At 34.3% G+C, this 19,025-nt stretch overlaps 1 protein-coding gene across 1 annotated transcript in view; it reads left to right on the top strand.

Moving 5' to 3' along the window:
• LOC123234219 (transformation/transcription domain associated protein) overlaps positions 1 to 19,025 on the top strand; it is a 175,911-nt gene that overhangs the window by 105,678 nt on the left and 51,208 nt on the right. The window contains exons 59-62 of the mRNA XM_044660153.1: positions 4,094 to 4,285; positions 17,135 to 17,330; positions 17,877 to 18,142; positions 18,709 to 18,809. Coding sequence (XP_044516088.1) covers positions 4,094 to 4,285; positions 17,135 to 17,330; positions 17,877 to 18,142; positions 18,709 to 18,809 — 755 coding nt within the window. The remainder of the gene's footprint in view (positions 1 to 4,093; positions 4,286 to 17,134; positions 17,331 to 17,876; positions 18,143 to 18,708; positions 18,810 to 19,025) is intronic.

The following is a 19,025-nucleotide window of genomic DNA, read 5'->3' as shown; positions in this document are numbered from 1 at the left end:
TTAAGTGAAATGAAGAATATTTATAAAAACACACTGCCTATGTTAACAAAAGAGGAAATAGAATATAAAGTGTAAAACCATTTTAGAAAAAGATATTGAACAGGCCATAAATGAGCTTCCTAAGAAGAAAAGTATCACAACCGAATGGATTTACAAGTGAATTCTACCTAACATTAAGAGATCAATTAAATTCCCATCTTAAATAAGTTATTTAGAATAATAGGCAAAAGAAGGAGACCTTCAAAATTCCTTTTATGAAACATATGTTGCTCATACCTAAACTTTGAAGACCAAAATTAGAGAAAGAAAAGGTTATAGCTCAATTTCATAATGAATAATTGATACTAGTTCTGGGTGACTAGAACAAAATATTACAAAGATTATATGTTGCGACTGGTTCAATATAAGGAAAGCTATTAACATAATTATATGAATAATAAAAGTAACAAAAAAAGTCAAGATTATATAAATAGATGCTGAAAAAGCTTTTGACAAAATACAACTCTCATTCCTATTAAATGCTGGAGGGGCATGTAGGTGGCACAGTAGATTTTGAGAATCAAGCCTAGAGACTGGGTCAAATCTGACTTCAGATACTTCCTTGCTGTATGGCCTTGGGCAAGTCACTTAACCCCTATTGCCTTGCCCTTACTGCTCTTTTGCCTCAGAACCAATACATAGTATTGTTTCTAAGATGTAAGGTAAAACAAACAACAAAAAATCATTGGAAAGCATTGGTATAAATGGATTTTTCCTTAAAATGATATGGAGCATCTACTTAAAACTATCACTAAGCATATTTGTTTATGGGGATATAAGCTAGAAGCCTTCCCAGTAAAATCAAGAACAAAACAGAATACCCATTATCACCATTTTAAAAAGCTATTAATGGTAATAAAGAAGAAAAATGAATTGAAAGAATCTGATTGTGAAATGAGGTAATGAAACTATCTTTTTGCAGATGATATGATGATATACTTAGAAAAATCTTAGCAATTCCACCAAAAAGTTTGTTGAAACAATTTAACTAACAGGGTATAAAATAAACCCACATAAACTATTAGCATTTTTTATATGTAAACAAATTTTTAAATGTAAACATAAAAATCCATCCTCTGATAGACTAAAATGATAGAAGGGAAAATGACAAATGCTGGAAGGGATGTGGGGAAATGGGGACATTAAATACACTGTTGATGGAATAATGAACTGATCTAAATATTTTGGAGAGCAATCTGGAATTATATCCAAAGAATTATAAAATTGTACTTTTTTACTCAATGATACCAACCTGATGATTAGGGGAAAAGGAAAATATATGTTCTAAAATATTCATAGTAGCTCTTTTTTGTGGTGACAAAGAATTACCAATTTAAGGGGGCGCCCATCAATTGGCTGAGTAAATTATGGTATATGATTGTAATGGAATACTGCTGTCCTGTAAGAAATGATGAGCAAATTGGTTATAGAAAACCATGGAAAGACTTGAATAAAATAATATGGAGTGAAGCAAACAGAACTTAGAGGACATTGTATTACCTGAAGAGTAAATGTGAATGGCTAAACTATTATGAGTAACATGTATATTCAAATCAATTACAAAAACTTAAGAAGGAAGATGCTATCCACCTCCGAAGAAAGAAGACTATATATTGTATAGTTTCACATATATACTTGTGCCAAATGTTGGCCTTCTCTGATGCAGTTTTGGGAGAGAGGAAGGGAAACAGCTTGGAATTCAAATGTAATAAAATATTTTAAAAATTAAAAAGATATTATGGAGCCTCTATAGAACTTGGTAGTTTCTATAAAAGGAAAGAATTGAAGATAAAAATCAAGATATTAAAAATTAAAGACTCAAGTTATAGTGGTACTACTGAAAAAGAAATGATATCAGAAGGAAGTTCAGGTTTAGTCGTTTTTAAATTTAAATTGTCAGTTGTAGTTCTAGGCAGAGCTAGAGGGAGGGAGGGAACTTGTGCCAGGAACTGTGCTAAGAGCTTTATAAGTATTATCTCACTTGATTCTCAGGATAAGCCCCATGGGTTAGGCGCTGTTATCTCCATTTTGCAGCTGAGGAAACCAAGGCAAACAAGTTCATTGACTAATCTTGACTACATAGGTACACTTGTACAAATGTAAACAAAATTATCCATCTTATGTTTTCTAGATTTTTTATGATTCCTAGATCTATGTAGCCTCAGGTCTTTTTCTTGAGATTTTGTGTCACCCTTTCCTGGTTGGTCATGTAGAACTAGATGTTCTGTTTACATTTCAAATATAATGTGTCCAAAAATAGCACTTATTATTGCCCCCCAAAACAAACAAATCCCTAACCTCTTCTTAATTTAGAGTCACCCCATTTTGTTAGATTTATGAAAATTGTTCTTGTCTCTCCCTACCCCCCTACCCCCAAATCCTCAGGACAAATATGTGTAGTTAAACAAAACAAATTTCTTGATTCATCCCCCACCCCCCACCCACCCCAACAATGCTTCAATCTATAGGAGTCTTTCTCCCAAGAAGTTAGGTAATATGTTTCATCATGTAAAAATGTGTGCATGTCTTTTGAGTTCATCACCTCTCTGGCAGGAAGTGGTTAGCTTTTTTCATCAAGAGTCTTCTGGAATAATAAATGATCATTGGCTCTTTTGAGTTCCTTAGTTTTTTGGTTATCTGTCTATACAAATGCTTCTCCCTCTTTTTAAATCCTGACTTTCTACCTTAGAATTGATACTAAGTATTGGTTCCAGGGCAGAAGACTGGTAAGGGCTTCCTAGCAATTGGGGTTATTGGTGTTAAGGGTCACACATCTAGTACGTGTTTGTGGTCACATTTGAATCAAGGACCTCCAGTCTCCAGACCTGGTTCTCTATCCACTAAGCCAGATAACTAGCTGCCCCCTTTACAAATATTATTAAATTAATTGTTAAACATAATCCAATCTTTTTACCCTACTTAAGGAATATCATTATGACATGAACATTTCTGTAATATGGCTGTTTTTGCATACCAACAATTGGCCCATTATAATAAGGCTTTATCGATCTATTTGGAATGAATTATATGAAAAGAAACTTGTTTGTGTCAAGTAGAGGTTTTTGGCTTAAAGAAGATATTCTGATATTTAACATTGCATTTATGTTTGATATACCTTAAGATTAATATCTAAAACACTTATAAGGTAATGAGCAGAGAGTTGGATAATGAGACTAGGTCCTGAACTTTGGCATGAACTCGGGCAGATAAACGACAGTGTGGAAACGAAGACAGCACCAAAAGACAAGCAAAAACAACTTCTGTTCTCAAGGCTAATGTAGGAGGTTCTAAACTGTTTCCATGTGAAGGACCCCTCTGGTAGTCTGGTAAAGCCAGTGGACTCCTCACAAAAATGTTTCTGAATACATAAAAGTAAAATACATTGGACCATAAAGGAAACCAATTATGTATAAATATTATCATTAAAAAAAGTTTAAGTTCATAGACTCTGAGAACCTTTTTTCCTCATAAAAAACACAGCATGTAAACGGTACTCCTAAATTTTGAAATAGAGAATGGATTTTTTTTTCCTGCCTAAGTGTTGATTTTGTTTTGTTATTTCTGACAAGCATTAATTGTAATTTTTTATTATCTGAGAATTACCAATTACCAGTAATTGCACATATGTTTTAGTTTCAGTCAAAATTAAATCTTTTTAGTAATGAGACATTTTTATATTAGACTAAAGAGATAAGACTAAAATTTTAAGCAGTTTCAGTTACTGGCAGACTTCATGTAAAAGTGTTTGTTATAGCACTGTGTAGGATATGCCAATGTTATTTTACGTTTTTATTTGCATTTTCTAAATCAGATATTACACTTTTATTTCTGAGAACATATTCTTATGAGTTTAAATTTTTTAATAAAATATTTCATAATCCATTTAAAATGCACATCATGATCTCACTATTATCCCTGAGAAATGGAATTCTTTACTTTTCCTTTGTATCATTCATACCATTTGTTGCTTTTATTTACTAAGTGGGCAAGGTAATTTCTAGTTTCCTCAACAGTAATATGAAGAAAAATATTCTTAACTTTTTTCCCCCATTAGGTGGAACTTAGTTGCCCAAAAGAGATGGCATGGAAAGTCAATATGTATCGAGGATACTTAGCAATTTGCCACCCTGAAGAACAGCAGCTCAACTTTATTGAACGTCTTGTGGAGATGGCTAGTAGTCTGGCCATTCGAGAATGGCGAAGACTTCCCCATGTGGTTTCCCATGTTCATACTCCCCTTCTTCAGGTAAGATAAAGGAAAAAACTCTTTAACACTTCAACATCCAGAGTTTTGAAGAGAAGTCACTGTTTTCTCTTTAAAATTCAAGAAAGGTGGGCGGTTTGGGGTTCTGTCGTAAAGCAACATTTTATATGCTGCTTATTACTATTAGTCTTATTTTTATACTGTTTAATCCTATAGCTTTGAACAATATTTTGATCAGTTAGGTGTTTTCCTTGCTATACTAATCTGCTTTCTGTTCATTTTATAGGTTAAAATTTCCAGCATTGTGTATTTTAGAAAGCCAATGAAATTAGATCGTATTGAATTTATTCATTGGTATCTTTGTGAGACTTTTGATTCTTAGATATAGATTGTTATTTTGGTAAATAAGGAGTGAAGAAACTTTGCCTTTTCTCTGTTGTTTTGATAGTAAAAGATCAGAAAGTGTTCATTATAAGCTTGCCAGTTATTTGAGTTGAGGTAGACTTAAATTAAAAAAACAACAGCAACAAATACTTGGAAAGTTTTTGTGATTGGTGGTGCAGTTGGAGAGTAACTTGGCCTGGAGTTAGAAAAACCTAGTTCAAATCTGGCCTCAGATAATTCCTAGCCATGTGACCATGGGTAAATCACTTAACTTGTTTGCCTCATTTTTTTAGGTATAAAATGGATATCATAATAGCACTTGCCTCCCAGAGTAGTTGTGAGAATCAATTGAAGATCAAGTGAGAATTTATAAAGCACTTAGCACAGTTCCTGGCACATAGCAGATCTTATGTAGGCCCCTGTAAAAGCATATCCCAAACCGTTCTTGCCCTTCTAAATTGGAACATTTAAAAAACAAATATGATGTAAAATTAGATACTGATTTTTTGAAAAATATTCATTAATTATTTGCCTTTGGAAAACCTTGTTGTGTGTCAACAACTTTATTTTGAATTTACTGTTTGGGAAATGGAACATTCTAAGAAATAAAATGAGTGAAATCAAGTAGTCTTATTATGAATCTGTTACCATTTTAGCTTTCAAATTTTGGACAGGTGTCTGGTTAAGATCAGACTTTTTTTTTGTAATGGTGTTGGTGACCAAAATGCACTTTGTCAATTGCCATTTAAAATGTTGCATTTGGACGTCATTTTACAAAGTATACCTTTATTTTATTTTTTAAACATTTAGCTGTTCTTAGGAGAGTAGTGAATTAGCTTGATAAAAGGTTTCAACACAGTCTTATGAATCATGAAGCTTTGTGGCAACTAATCCCTATCTTTAATATATTATTTTTCAGAGGAATATTGATATAGTAGGAATAGTACGGACTTGGAGTCCCCATGAGAACTAGAGTTAAATTCTAGCTTTATCATTTACTAGCTGTGTGACCTGAGCCTTAGTTTCATTTGTAAAATGGGAGGATTGAGAATGCTTTTACTGTTTATTTCGTAGGGCTCTTTGGAGGCTTGGATTATACAAAGTACTTTATAAACCTTAAAGTATTATATAAACATGAATTTAGTGGTGGTAGTAATTGTTATTAGAGTTTTAAGACTATTGTCTGAAAGTAGTATCTATGGGTTCTTAATTGTTTTTAGTAGACCTTATGCTGAAAAACAGTGAGTTGTTTTAATGTGTATATCCAATTTCTGTTTCTGATATCTTTTTTGTATACTAATATTGGTTAAAGTAGAAATAATTAAAACATTTCAAACTTTGTTATTTATTAATCCATAAAGCTTAAAAATTACAGTTGTGTTACAATTAAAAAATAAGTACTGTAGTTTGGGCAACATTTATTGCATGTATCATAGAAGAGATATCGATTTTAAAAAATTAATTTGGACTGCTTAGCTAGATTCACCAGTTTGATTTCCTTAGTCATAAATATGGGTGTGTATCTCTATATCTACAGCTATACATACATATAAATATATGTCTGTGCATGCATATATACATACATATATACACATACAACTTCTATTTATTTATTTATATCATTTGTTTTTTGTATCATATTTGTTTCCCATTTATAATATCATTCACATTTTAGTTATAAGATGGGTTTGGTGGCTCAGTGGACAGAACACTGGGCCTAGAGAAGACTTGCATTCAAATCCAGTCAAAGACAATTGATAGTGTGACCCAGAAAAATTATTTAATCTCTGTTTGCCTCAGCTTCCTCAATTATAAAAGATAATAATAATAGCATCCGACTTGCAGAAGTGTTGTGAGGATCAAATGATATTTCTTTAAAAGGGCTTAGCCTGGTGCTTGGCATATAATAGGTGTTCTATAAATGCCTATTCCTTTCTCCTTATTTGCCTTAAAAAGCCTATATCTCCCATTTATTTGAGGGGTTAGGAAGAAGATTTGAGGTTTGATAAAAGAGAAGCAGCAGTACATAGTTTGTATTTTACTGGATTATAGAGCTCAGAGAAACAGTTTATCACAGTCTTTTTCCTGTGGTTGCACACATTTTACCACTGATTGCTCTTAGTGCTTAATACCTGTGGGATTATTAATAGAAACTTTGCTCACTTCTATAAATTTAGTACAAGGGCATTCTTACTACCCGCTCATGTGTCCTACCTATGAGTACTTTTTCTCTGACTTTGTGTGACAAAGGGAACCTGATCTAATAGAGCCTGGTTCATGCTGCTTCCTTTTCATTTCTAGACCTGTTTAGTGATCGTTACAGTATTATCTCCAAGGCTTAAAACATGAAACTTGAGTTTTCAGACGTTTAGGATCTGAAAATGGACATAGTTCTTTTATCTTGTCTTTCCTGTGTGGATTATAAATCACTTTGAGGAGATTCTTCTTGGTATAATCAGCAGTGTCATCCACATCCACCAAGAGGAACCTCTAGAGTACCTCACCATGCACCAGGGAATCCACTGCAAACTTAAACTCTTTATTACCTCCTCCCTATCAAAGCAGTGAACATCTTTAGCAAGAATACAATTCCCTTTTTCATGACTCTCCTAATGTTTATTATCAGAAGACTGTTGAATAGAGTTAATTTTATTAATGTATCTTTCAAGGAATTTTGAATCATTTTGAAATATGAATGAGGAGACACCTTGTCAAAGACTAGCTTGTCGGGCAGTTTCCCACTGCAACAACAAATCCCTTTTACCCCACAATCAAGCCATAAGCACAATGGCATCTTATATTCTCTACATCTTTTATTCATTTATGAGATATCAAAATTGTGGTCCATTATTAAATATTACTTGGGAAGGCATGCTTGTTCTCTACCAATACTCTCAGGGAAGATTCCTTCAATTCATGTTTAGATAACTATTCATAAAGATTTTGTGTAGATAGGGAATGTATCTAGTTTGGTAGTTGCTAATATTCTCTGTCAGTTTTTTCCTATATTAGTAAGGTTTTTTTCCTCCATTCCTATGATATTTTCCCTTCTTTTAGCTACCTTTGTATATTGATCCCTCAGTGACCATAACATTGTATTGTCCCTAGCATAGAGTTCCTTTATGTATAATCCTTGGTCCAGTCCAGCTGCTTTCCTCATCTTTGTTCTCTTTAGTGCCATTTCTACCTTCCCTGTGATACATCAGGAATTGTGGTGTTAGCATCCCAAGTGTGGTGGTTCCACTTCATTCTCAAAGAAGAAAAAGTTTTGTTATAAACATTTTTATAAATTTTGTTCATTTTTCTTCCATTTATTAGACTTTTAACTGTGTTTGGGATGACTTTGCTTAGCTGACTATCTTGCTACTCTTTCCTAAAACTTGTTTTCTCTTCTATTGCTTCATTTCTTCTTATGAGATGATTCTGCTCCTTATCTTCTATCATTCTCCTCAGCAAGATGTTAATAAATGAGTTTCTAATCTAAGGTTGTTTTTGGAAGTCCTCTCAATCAATTGCAATGGTGTCCAATAGTTTGTTGACCAGTGTATTTCTGGACTTTTTTTGTATCTTTAGTGTAGCAATTACTTTACATTGGTTGAATTTCAGTATAAAATTATAATTAGATTCAGTGTCATTTCTGTTGTCCATTTCCCATTTTGATAGCCAATTAATTGTTTAAATGGTTTAGTATTATGGTATTTCATTTATGTCATTTCTTTTTTTCATTATTCTTCTCGATTTTTACTGATTCTGACCTTAGCTCTGATAAGTTGATAGTGTCTCGCTGCACAAAAACAGCTGATTCGGGACTAAATCTTGCATCAATAAAAATTCTTTGTCAGGTCTGTTCAAATAAAATCTAGTTTGGTTTTTGTGATGTCTAGCACCTACCAATTCCTTTCTCAAAAGATGATGTTTAGGGATATTATGAAATTAGGATATTAAAACATAAAACTTCTATGTGATCGAAAGAGTTTTGACTTATCAGTTCTATCAGTCCTTCTTCCTGAATCATGCTTTCTCACATATTTTCTCCTCATCCTTCTTTTTTTCTACTTTTACATTGAAGACACAAAATATCAAAGTGCATGTTGAAATAATTTGGAGGGTCTTAACAAGTTATTTGTAGAATTTCTCTATCTCTTCTACCTCAGCAACTGATGCTGGCACAGGAACAGCAAAATAATTACTGGAACTACAATAAATAATGGTCAAATGTGCCATGAAATGATGTTTTTGCATTTATGATTAAACCCATACTATCAACTTTTTTCCTTTAATTCTCTAAGAAATGCTTCTGAAACATACTCCCACTTAGCTACAATTTCTTTTATTCCTAGTAGGAATGTCTAGATTGATTTGATTCATCTCTTCTAGCAATATATCCACTCATTGGCTATTGGACATTTAGAATACCAACAGTCAAAATAAGTTTTTAGATATTCTGAAGATGAGCACTCTGCCCATCTGAGCCACTCTGACACTGCTCTTAGAGAAATATCAGGGAGCTCCATAGAACTAGGTGCTATTTTGCATTTTCTTTGTTCCATGGGTTACCATTGGCAAACAGTTTATTATTAAATGGTCAGCATCTTGGCGATGAATTTCTCCTCTCTTAGCTAGGTTGGTCTTTGGAAAACAAATCTCATCTTTTTCTTGGGCCATGCCCAAAGCCTTTCAGCCATGATGGAGCATGCCAGAGCTTATGCTTCAGTGAACTGCCACAGCTTCCAAGAGCTCACAGTCACATTTATACAGTGTTTAAGGTACTGGACTAGCACTTCGTGAAGATGATGAGTGCCTACTGCCTAGATTACAATATGCATTTGGGCAGACATTGTATAGTTGGAAAATCTTGAACCCCTGAAACTACATTACCCAAACTACCTTTTTGCATTACCTACAATTCCTTTTCCTTTCTGTTTACGTGCATGGTTACCGGTCTGTATATCATTTTGGTTTGCTCTGCCATGCCCCCTTTCTTGCACGTGAATTGTGTAGTGACTGGTCCTTGTGGCCCTAGCATCTCTCTCTTCCATGTGAGGTGAGTGGGAAAGGTTCCCTGGTTCTCTAGCTCTCTAATTTAATATTAATAAATTCTTATAAATATCATACTTTGGAGGCATTGAATGTTAATTTTAAAATCTACAACATCTTTTAAAGACTTTGCTTGGGATAGGCAATACCAATTGTGACTCCAGGTTAGACTCAGATTTGAACAAGAAGGAGAAAGTGGGCTAGATTTTTTAAGGAATTTATAGAACCTGTTTAAAGACACCTAATTTCCTGTGAAAGCAAAACTCATCTCTTTTAAACCAGCATTTCAACTGGTAATGCTACCTGACAACAAGAAAATGAAAAGGCTGTAACATATAACCAGTGAGGCACCTCAAAGAATGGGAGTAAAAAATTACATCAAGGAATTGTATGCTAGGAAGAGAAAATAGAGTAATCATGTGGTTATGGTAGACAGTCTTAGGGCTCCCTTGGTACCTTGGGATGTCAAAAGAAAGTAAAGACTATCAGCCTTTTTAGTGCACTTGACCCTGGACCTTCTGTGGTGAATTTATAGGAAGATGGACAGATGTAAATGAATTGCAATCTTTTTGGTTAGAGAGAGTGTCCCAATAAAGCAGATGTCTGATTCATTTGAGTTTTGAAATAATGGTTTTTCTATTCCTCTAAGAAGGTCAGGTTTAGAGTAGCTTATTGTCAAAACATTTGTTATCCATTATTTTATGAATATCCTAATAATCAGTTGTTATCCTAACAGAAAATGTCAGATATGAGCCTCTGTCCTAGTTGAACTGTTACCATTCCTCCTTGGACTATTTTGATACATTTCTAATTGATGTCTCTCTTTCTTGCCTTTCCCTTGTCTAATCCATCTTCTCTACATAGCTACCAAATCCTAAAACACAGATCTAATCATGCCGCTCTTCTACTCACAAATTGTCAATGACTTGCTAATGTTTCTAGAATAAAACCCAGAATTCTCATAAAAACTTCCATAATCTATTCCTCACCTATCTTTCCAGGTTTATTTCATGTTATTCCCTACTTCCCATGTTCTCTCTTTCAGTCAAACTGACCTCTCATCTATTTTCCATGCATGATATTCCATCTCCAGCTTTCACACTTTTTCACAGGTGTTCTGCGTTCCTTAGCTTCCTTTTTAGTATAGCTCTAGAGCAGTGATTCCCAAAGTGGGCACCACCACCCCCTGGTGGGTGCTGCAGTCATCCAGGGGGGCGGTAATGGCCACGGGTGCATTTATCTTTCCTATTAATTGCTATTGAAATTTAAAAAAATTAATTTCCAGGGGCCTAAGTAATATTTTTTTTAGAAAGGGGGCAGTAGGCCAAAAAAGTTTGGGAACCACTAGACTAGAGTCATCGCATATATGAAATCTTTCTTAAACCTAGCCATTGTTATTTAGCATTCTTTTTCTAATGAAACTGTAGTTAGGCAGATAGGTTGTGATTAATGAAGTTTTGAATAATGAAAAAATTCAATATAGTATGAATTATAAAATGATACCAGGACACATTTTAATGCACTCCAAAATTCAGTTAATGAAATACATGTGAGCTATTTGAAAGTTTTGAACACATTGCTATATCATTGGTCTGTATTTGCCTGTTTTATGTAGGTGTAATATACTTCTGTGTACTATACCAGAAGGCTTCAGGCCTCTGTAGGGGTCCTGTAAAACTCCTGGCAGAACTAGATTAAAATGTAATTTGGGGAGTTATGTGGGGGGAGAGGACAGATAGTTAGGTGGCTTTTTGGTTTGAGAACTAGGCCTGGAGACAGGTGGTCCTAGGTTCAAATGTGATCTCAGATACTTCCTAGGTGTGTGACCCTGGGCAGGTCACTAAATTTGCATTGCCTAGCCCTTACATTGATTCTAAGATGGAAGATAAGGTTTGGGTGGGGAAGAGGATAATTGGGAAACATTTAACAAAATAAATAAAAATATAACATCACATTGATCATGTTAAGTTGTGGTTTTCTGCAGGAATAATTTAGCCTGCAAGGATCTATTTCTATTTGAGTTTGATATCACCATACTAATAATATCAAAAGTTGCATTAACATTTTGGAAACAAGACCTTAAAATGGATAAAGGGAAGAAAACTTTAATGGAATATTGCCAGTGCAAAAAAGAAGATGCTTGCTATTATATTAGGACAAAAATCGACGTAACTGAACAGCCTGGTCCGGTCAGGTCCTAGTAATTCTAAAACAAGATAAGATGTTAGTATGTTGGAATCTAAGGGATAGCATATTATAAAACCCACAAGCAGATTTAAAAAAAAAAAGTTGCATCATCTTTTTATGGTTTGCAAACTACTAGTTATACAAGTGTTACAGTGATGGGAATATGGAGCCTCTTTTAGCTGTAAGGATTGAAGCTTTCACTAAAATAATCATTCCTTTTAGTAGAGCAGCCATTCAGACAAAGGCATCAAGTTTATTTAAGACAATGAAGAAAGAGGAAATAAAGTAGATAGTAGAGAAATTTTTATTGCTTGAATTGACTGGTTCACTTTAAAAATCAAGTTCATTTGCATTATATTAAAATTACTGAAGAAGGGGCCAATGAAAACTGGTGTGGATGTAGCAACTAAATACCCTAATATTCTGATGAAAGTAATTGAAGAAGGTGGATATATTGATCAGCAGAATATTAATATGGATGAAATAGGCTTATTCTGGAAAAAAGATGCCTCTTACAACTTCGTTTTTAAGGTAAAAAAAACTCAACCTGGATTTAGAGTCAAAGTATCATCTAACTCTTTTTCTGGGGGGTAATGCAGAAACAGAATTTAAATAAAAACTAATTCTTGTTTGTTAACCTTGAAATCCCTGCATATAATCATCAATTGCTTCTACTTCTTTGACAGTAAAATAAGAAAGCAAGAGTGACTAAAGTAATTTCAGGAGACTGATTTTCTATTTCAGCCCAGCTATTTAAAAATAATATAAGGACAGCAATATCAAATTAAAATTATTACTGATAATACCCCCAGATCATCCATCTACACTTGGTTCACTGTGTGAGAATGTGACCATACACATTTGCCAAGATAATAGATAAGGCTCTCTATATCTATTATCTATCTATCTCCAATATAAAAATGAGTAAAGTAGACCTTGAATAATAAAAAGGATAACTGAATAGTAAATTTATATTTCAGCAATTCCATTTAAAGTCAGTTAAGTAAATTAAGTATATATGACAGAGGAGGATAAAAGTTAAGCTCCTGGGTGAACAGTGTTTTGCTTAATGGCTCCCAAATTAGTTTTCGTTATTTTACTTTAAGATATTTAATTATGTACATATGGATTTTTTGGACATAGTTAATATTTAACTTTTTTTCCCTAAAAGTAACATTAAGATGTATGTTATTTTAATTATAAATAAAGTCATCACCTTAATTAGCTTTGTCAGTCCTCTCTACAAGGGGTTAGGAGTCATTAAAAATAAATTTTGGGGTGTATTTTTCCTTCATAACTTAAAAGTCTTTGCCATCACTTGCCTTTTGGATTTATGAATTTCAGAATTTGTGTGATGACAATAGATTATGGAAAATCTCTAATGTGTTCTCTAATGTGTTCTTTCAAAATGCATTCGCTTTCCCCAAGTAAATAGATAAATAAATACACATATACATAGCTATGTATATACATAAATATAAATAATTTCTTTAAGTGAATCTTTTCTTCCACACTAGCATTTACTGAGCCATAAGTATGTGCTATGGTTTGTAGCTCTCTGGAAAATATGGATATGTTGCATGTCAATAAGATATATACAGAATCGTGTGATAGATTTAATTTCTCATTGGAGGTATTATAGTAACACAAGTGATTAGTTACTTTAATGTCTAAATATTATGTTAGTATTATATTTATAAAGTATATTAAAGGGATAAGGATTGGACCTATGCCATTGATATATGGAACCCTCTAATGAGGAAACTCCCTCTACTATTTGCAAGTGAAACTAGAGATTTGGCTAGTGCAGAGGTGGCAAATCCTTTACTGGAAAACCGTCCAAGCAAAACTTGTAAGTGTAGCCAAACCTGATTAAAATGTAATTGGGAAATGTTTGACAAAGTAAACATCAAGTAAAACATAGATAATGTTGTTTTCTAAGTCAGTACATGGCATGCAAGATTTGAGTTTGACACCCTGGGGCTAGAGTGCTGACAGCCATAAAAGACTTGCTCATGGCTACACATCCTGTACATTTCATAAGCAGAACTTTATTTATTTAATTTTGTAGGGGAGCTTTTCCATAGTTACATGATTCATGTTCTTTCTTTCCCCTTCCCCCCTATAGCCGACATGTATTTCCAATGGGTTTTACACGTGTCATTGATCAAGACCTATTTCCATATTATTGATAGTTGCACTGGGGTAGTTGTTTAGTGTCTACATCCCTAAACATATCCACATCAACCCATATGTTCAAGCAGTTGTTTTTCTTCTACTCCCATAGTTCTTCCTCTGAATGTGGCTAGTTTTCTTTCTCATAAGTCCCTCAGCCTTGCTTTGGATCCTTGCATTGCTGCTAATATAGAAGTCCATTATGTTCGATTGTACCACACTGTATCCATCTCTGTGTATAATGTTCTCCTGGTTCTGCTCCTTTCACTCTGCATCAATTCCTGGACGTCTTTCCAGTTCACATGGAATTCCTCCAGTTCATTATTCCTTTGAGCACAATAGTATTCCATCACCAGCATATACTACAATTTGTTCAGCCATTCCCCAATTGAAGGGCATACCCTCGTTTTCTAGTTTTTTGCCACTACAAAGAGCGCGGCTATAAATGTTTTTGTACAAGTCTTTTTCCTTATGATCTCTTTGGGGTATAACCCCAGCAGTGGTATGGCTGGATCTAAGGACAGACAGTCTTTTAGTGCCCTTTGCACATAGCAGAACTTAATTTAAACCAGTCCTACTGGCTTTGTAGCTGTCTACAAAAAATTAATTTTTTAAATGCAGTTTGTTATTATTTTTCTGTATGGACACTACCTCTACATCTACTGAGTTATAGCACAATTAAAATAACATAATTGTTAAATCTTTCACATAAATCTATGAAATTTGACTGTCAGTAATTTAGAGAGTTGCCATGGGCTTTTTATAGAGTTGATTATTTCTTAGATACAGGACTTGAACCTAGGCTTTCCTCATGCCAAAAGTGTCCTCTGCTATGTCATCTGCCTCTTCTAAATACAGTTTCTCAAACTGAATCCCAGTTTAATAAATTTTTTTTCTGGAAAACTATAGTCTTAAGGACAGGGAAATGCCTTTATGCTTTTGTTTATTTTTTAACATCCTTACTTTCTGTCATGAAATCAATACTGTTTATTGGGTCCAAAGCAAAAGAGTTGGAAGGGCTAGGCAATGGAGATTAAGTGACTTGCCCAGGGTCACACAGCTAGGAAGTGTCTGAGGTCACATTTGAACCCAGGGCCTCCCATTTCCAGGCCTGGCTCTCAATCCACTGAGCCACCCAGTTGCCCCCATGTGCTCATTTGTTTTGGCAGTCAGCTTTGTTACATAATAGATAACCAGATTGGGAGAGAGACAGAGACAGAGAGAGTGAGTGTTAAATAAAAATTTAACTGGCTTTGTAGAAATGTTTTAAGATTAACAGTTTTATGGAAAACAGAGGCAACTTCCAAAGGAACACTTCTACAATCTAATTTGAAAGCATTTTGGTATTAAGTTCTGCTGTCAAGAAAATAGAAATGCTTATGGTTGTAATCAGACATATAGGTTTTGGAAGAGGGCTTTGGGCCTCCGGAAAAATACAAAAAAACTTTAGTTTCCACATAAGAACTATTTGCTTTAGGTTCCTTTTTATTTACTTTAAACTGGATGGTTGCTCCAATTCTATTCTGAAACTTAGTATCTTAGAATTGAAGACCATGAGAGCTGGAAGTCATAAGGGGTTATCTAATCCAATCCTCTTATTTTGCTAATGAGGAAACAAACCCTAAAGAGCTTTCCTTCACATAGCTGGCAGCATCTAGACTTGAACTCAGTTCTGCCCTCTCTCCCTCACTCATGTTTTTTTGATTATACCATAAATATAGAGTAGACTCATCTTCATATTTTGACATTAGACAGTTTTGCTCTATCAATTAGAAAAAGAACAAATTTGTGAATTTTAAGAAACTATCTGTCAACCTGCTTATCTCCATTGCATTCTGACACACATTCTTGTGCTTCTCCTCTTTCCTTTCTGACTGCTTCCTAGTCCTCTTTGGTGGGGGCTTAGGAAATAACAATCATTAAATGCTTTCTAAATGCTAATGAGAGATACAAAGACCAAGTAATTCTGCACACATTTCTTAAGGCCCCTATTTCTTACACACTAAAGCACTTTCCTCCTTCTTGAAGAACAAGCAGGATCAAAAGGGATACTATTTGTGGAGTACTGAGCATTATGCCAGCACATACCTGGTACTTAATAAATGCTTATTCCTTCCCTTCCCTTCCCTCCCCCCTCCCATTTCTCCTCCCCTTTCATTTTACTCTGTATGGACAGCAATGAAATTTTTACCTCCAATCCTTTTATTCCGAGTTCTCCAGACCTATATTTCCAACCTACTTTACAGAAGTCTAATCATTCTCCAAAACTTTTGTGTGTGTGTGTGTGTGTGTGTTTATGTGTGTGTGTGTGTGTGTGTTTTGCTATTAGTTATATCGCTGTTCTAGTAATAACAACATATTTAAAAATCAGCTCTGTCTTCTATTTTCCTTAACCTCTTGTTCTTCACATCTAATTGATTTCCATATTTTCCTGCTTTAGAATATATGTTAAATGTCTCATCTTTTCCATTACCAGTGGCATTGGCCTCTCCAGCTCAGACTAATCTCCTTCAGGAGATAATCTGACTGCATCAGAATCATTATTAACCAAGTGTCTAGGACAGTGAGTTGTAAATAGACACTTAGTAAAAATTGAGGAATTCAATATTTGTATCTCCATCTTCCTGCTTAATAGACACTAAATTTTTGACATACCTCTGAGCTTCATTAGAAATCTGAAGATACTTTTGTTAGATAAGTATGTAGACTTCATTGGTAGAGAAAAGTAAATGAAAAGAGTCATCTAAATCAGATAGGGTCCATAGACAGGAAGTTACATGCTTTTCCTTGTGGTTTTCTTGAACTTAGTTAAATCTACCTATTGGCATTTATTAGTTGTGTGCCTGGACAAGGCATTTAATTCCTCTGTACCTCAGTTTCTTTATCTATAAAATGGGAATGGTAAAGATATTCCCTCTTTCATAGGCTAGTTGTGAGGAAACTACTCTGTATAGCTTAAAATTTTTATGTAAATGTTATTATATTGATGTTGACTTGAAGATGTGTTATATGTAGTTTAGGGTAAAAATAATTTAATCAGATTCACAGGAGCATAGGTGGCCAGTTTTATTCCTATGCTTTTTAGTAATTAGTGTTTCTTTCATTTAGGCAGCTCAGCAAATCATTGAACTTCAAGAAGCTGCACAAATAAATGCTGGCTTACAGCCAACCAACCTGGGAAGGAACAACAGCCTCCATGATATGAAGACTGTAGTAAAGACCTGGAGGAATAGGTTACCTATTGTATCAGATGATTTATCTCACTGGAGCAGCATTTTCATGTGGAGACAACATCATTACCAGGGTAAACCTACCTGGTCCGGCATGCATTCATCATGTAATTTTCCAGACAACCCACTGTTTTTGTTGTTGTTGTTATGTGGGGGGAGGCAGAGGGAGGTGAAAGTGAAACCACAACAGGGGTCACCTTCATGCCAAATGGCGAGGACCATTTGGGGTCCGGTCACTTTTCTCAGAATTCTGAGTCACTGAGGAAGAACTAGAACAGCTATGATGTTGCTCTCACTTTGCCCCAGTCTCTGTTCTCTCCCCTTTCTCCACTCTTGAATTCCAGAGCCAGTTATTAGGCTCATGTGTCATGGTTTACAAGGCAACCTTCATGGTATAATTAGCTAAAGTGATGATGATGATGAATGTAATGTGTAAGCATATTTGTTTTTTAATGAAAAAAATATAAGTATGATACACAACAAAAGTAGCTTGGGTTCATCACAAATCTCCCATTTTCATAAGCCATATGTTCATTTTGTATTTTTAATAAACCTTATTATGATGTTTATTTTCTATCTTGGTTTTACTTAGACTAATGGTGTATTTCTTTGCCTTCTAGCTATTGTAACTGCCTATGAAAATAGTTCACAGCATGATCCTAGTTCCAATAATGCTATGCTTGGGGTTCATGCCTCAGCTTCAGCCATCATTCAGTATGGAAAAATTGCTCGAAAACAAGGACTGGTCAATGTAGCTCTGGATATATTGAGCCGTATTCATACTATCCCTACTGTACCAATTGTGGATTGCTTTCAGAAGATTCGACAACAAGTCAAATGCTACCTTCAGTTGGCTGGAGTTATGGGAAAAAATGAGTGTATGCAGGTAGAGTGCTGATGGGATGCCTTCCTTTCCACCTTCGTCTCCACTCATGGATTAAAAAATGGAGTAGGAGTCTTAAGACTTATAGTTACAACAGTCATGTATAAGGAGTTGTATGCTTGTGTGTGTGTGTTTTGAAAAGAATAGTACAGTTATAGTAGAGGGATATAGTTTCTAAAAAGAAAAGAGGCAAAAATTAATTAGTCATTTAATTATATTGTTGTTAAGTTCCTCTAAGTGCCTATTTTTTCCTTAATTATATTACAAAAACTCAAGTTTGAATTAATTTATTTGATGGAGGGGATTATAAGGATGGGTAAAAAATATTAGTGATGTAGAGTTAAAAGTTTTAAAAACTAAAGTTTGTTAATTAGTGACTCAGTTAAAATCTTTTATAGTTAGATAATTGATGGTTAAGGCAGGGAAATATTACTCTATTATTGAATGCTGATAAAGGGTGAGTTCAGAGGGCTCTCAAAGAGAGCCTTCCATCAATCCTTTGTGTTGTCTACTATGTTGATCTGGGAATTAATTTCATTACTTTCCCCACATACAATTTCTCTTAACAGGGCCTTGAAGTCATTGAATCCACAAACTTGAAGTACTTCACAAAAGAGATGACAGCTGAATTTTATGCTTTAAAAGGAATGTTTTTGGCACAGATTAACAAGTATGTATATTAGGCAAATGAACTGTCTTCATATAAAACAGGACTAACAAATAATACATTCAGATGTTTAAGCAGGTGTGTTGTTCAGAAGATAAAGTCATTCCCTAGTTCAAGCAAGAAATTATTTTTCCTTCATCATGTCTTAGATGTATTACTTTATAGCAAGAGAGTAGCTTTTTATTTTTATTCATTTAAACCCTTACCTTCCGTCTTAGA

This window comes from Gracilinanus agilis, chromosome 1 (genome assembly GCF_016433145.1).
Source record: "Gracilinanus agilis isolate LMUSP501 chromosome 1, AgileGrace, whole genome shotgun sequence".
Classification (NCBI taxonomy): domain Eukaryota; kingdom Metazoa; phylum Chordata; class Mammalia; order Didelphimorphia; family Didelphidae; genus Gracilinanus; species Gracilinanus agilis.
Note: the sequence above shows the minus strand (reverse complement) of the source record. Positions and strands in the feature narration are given on the sequence as shown.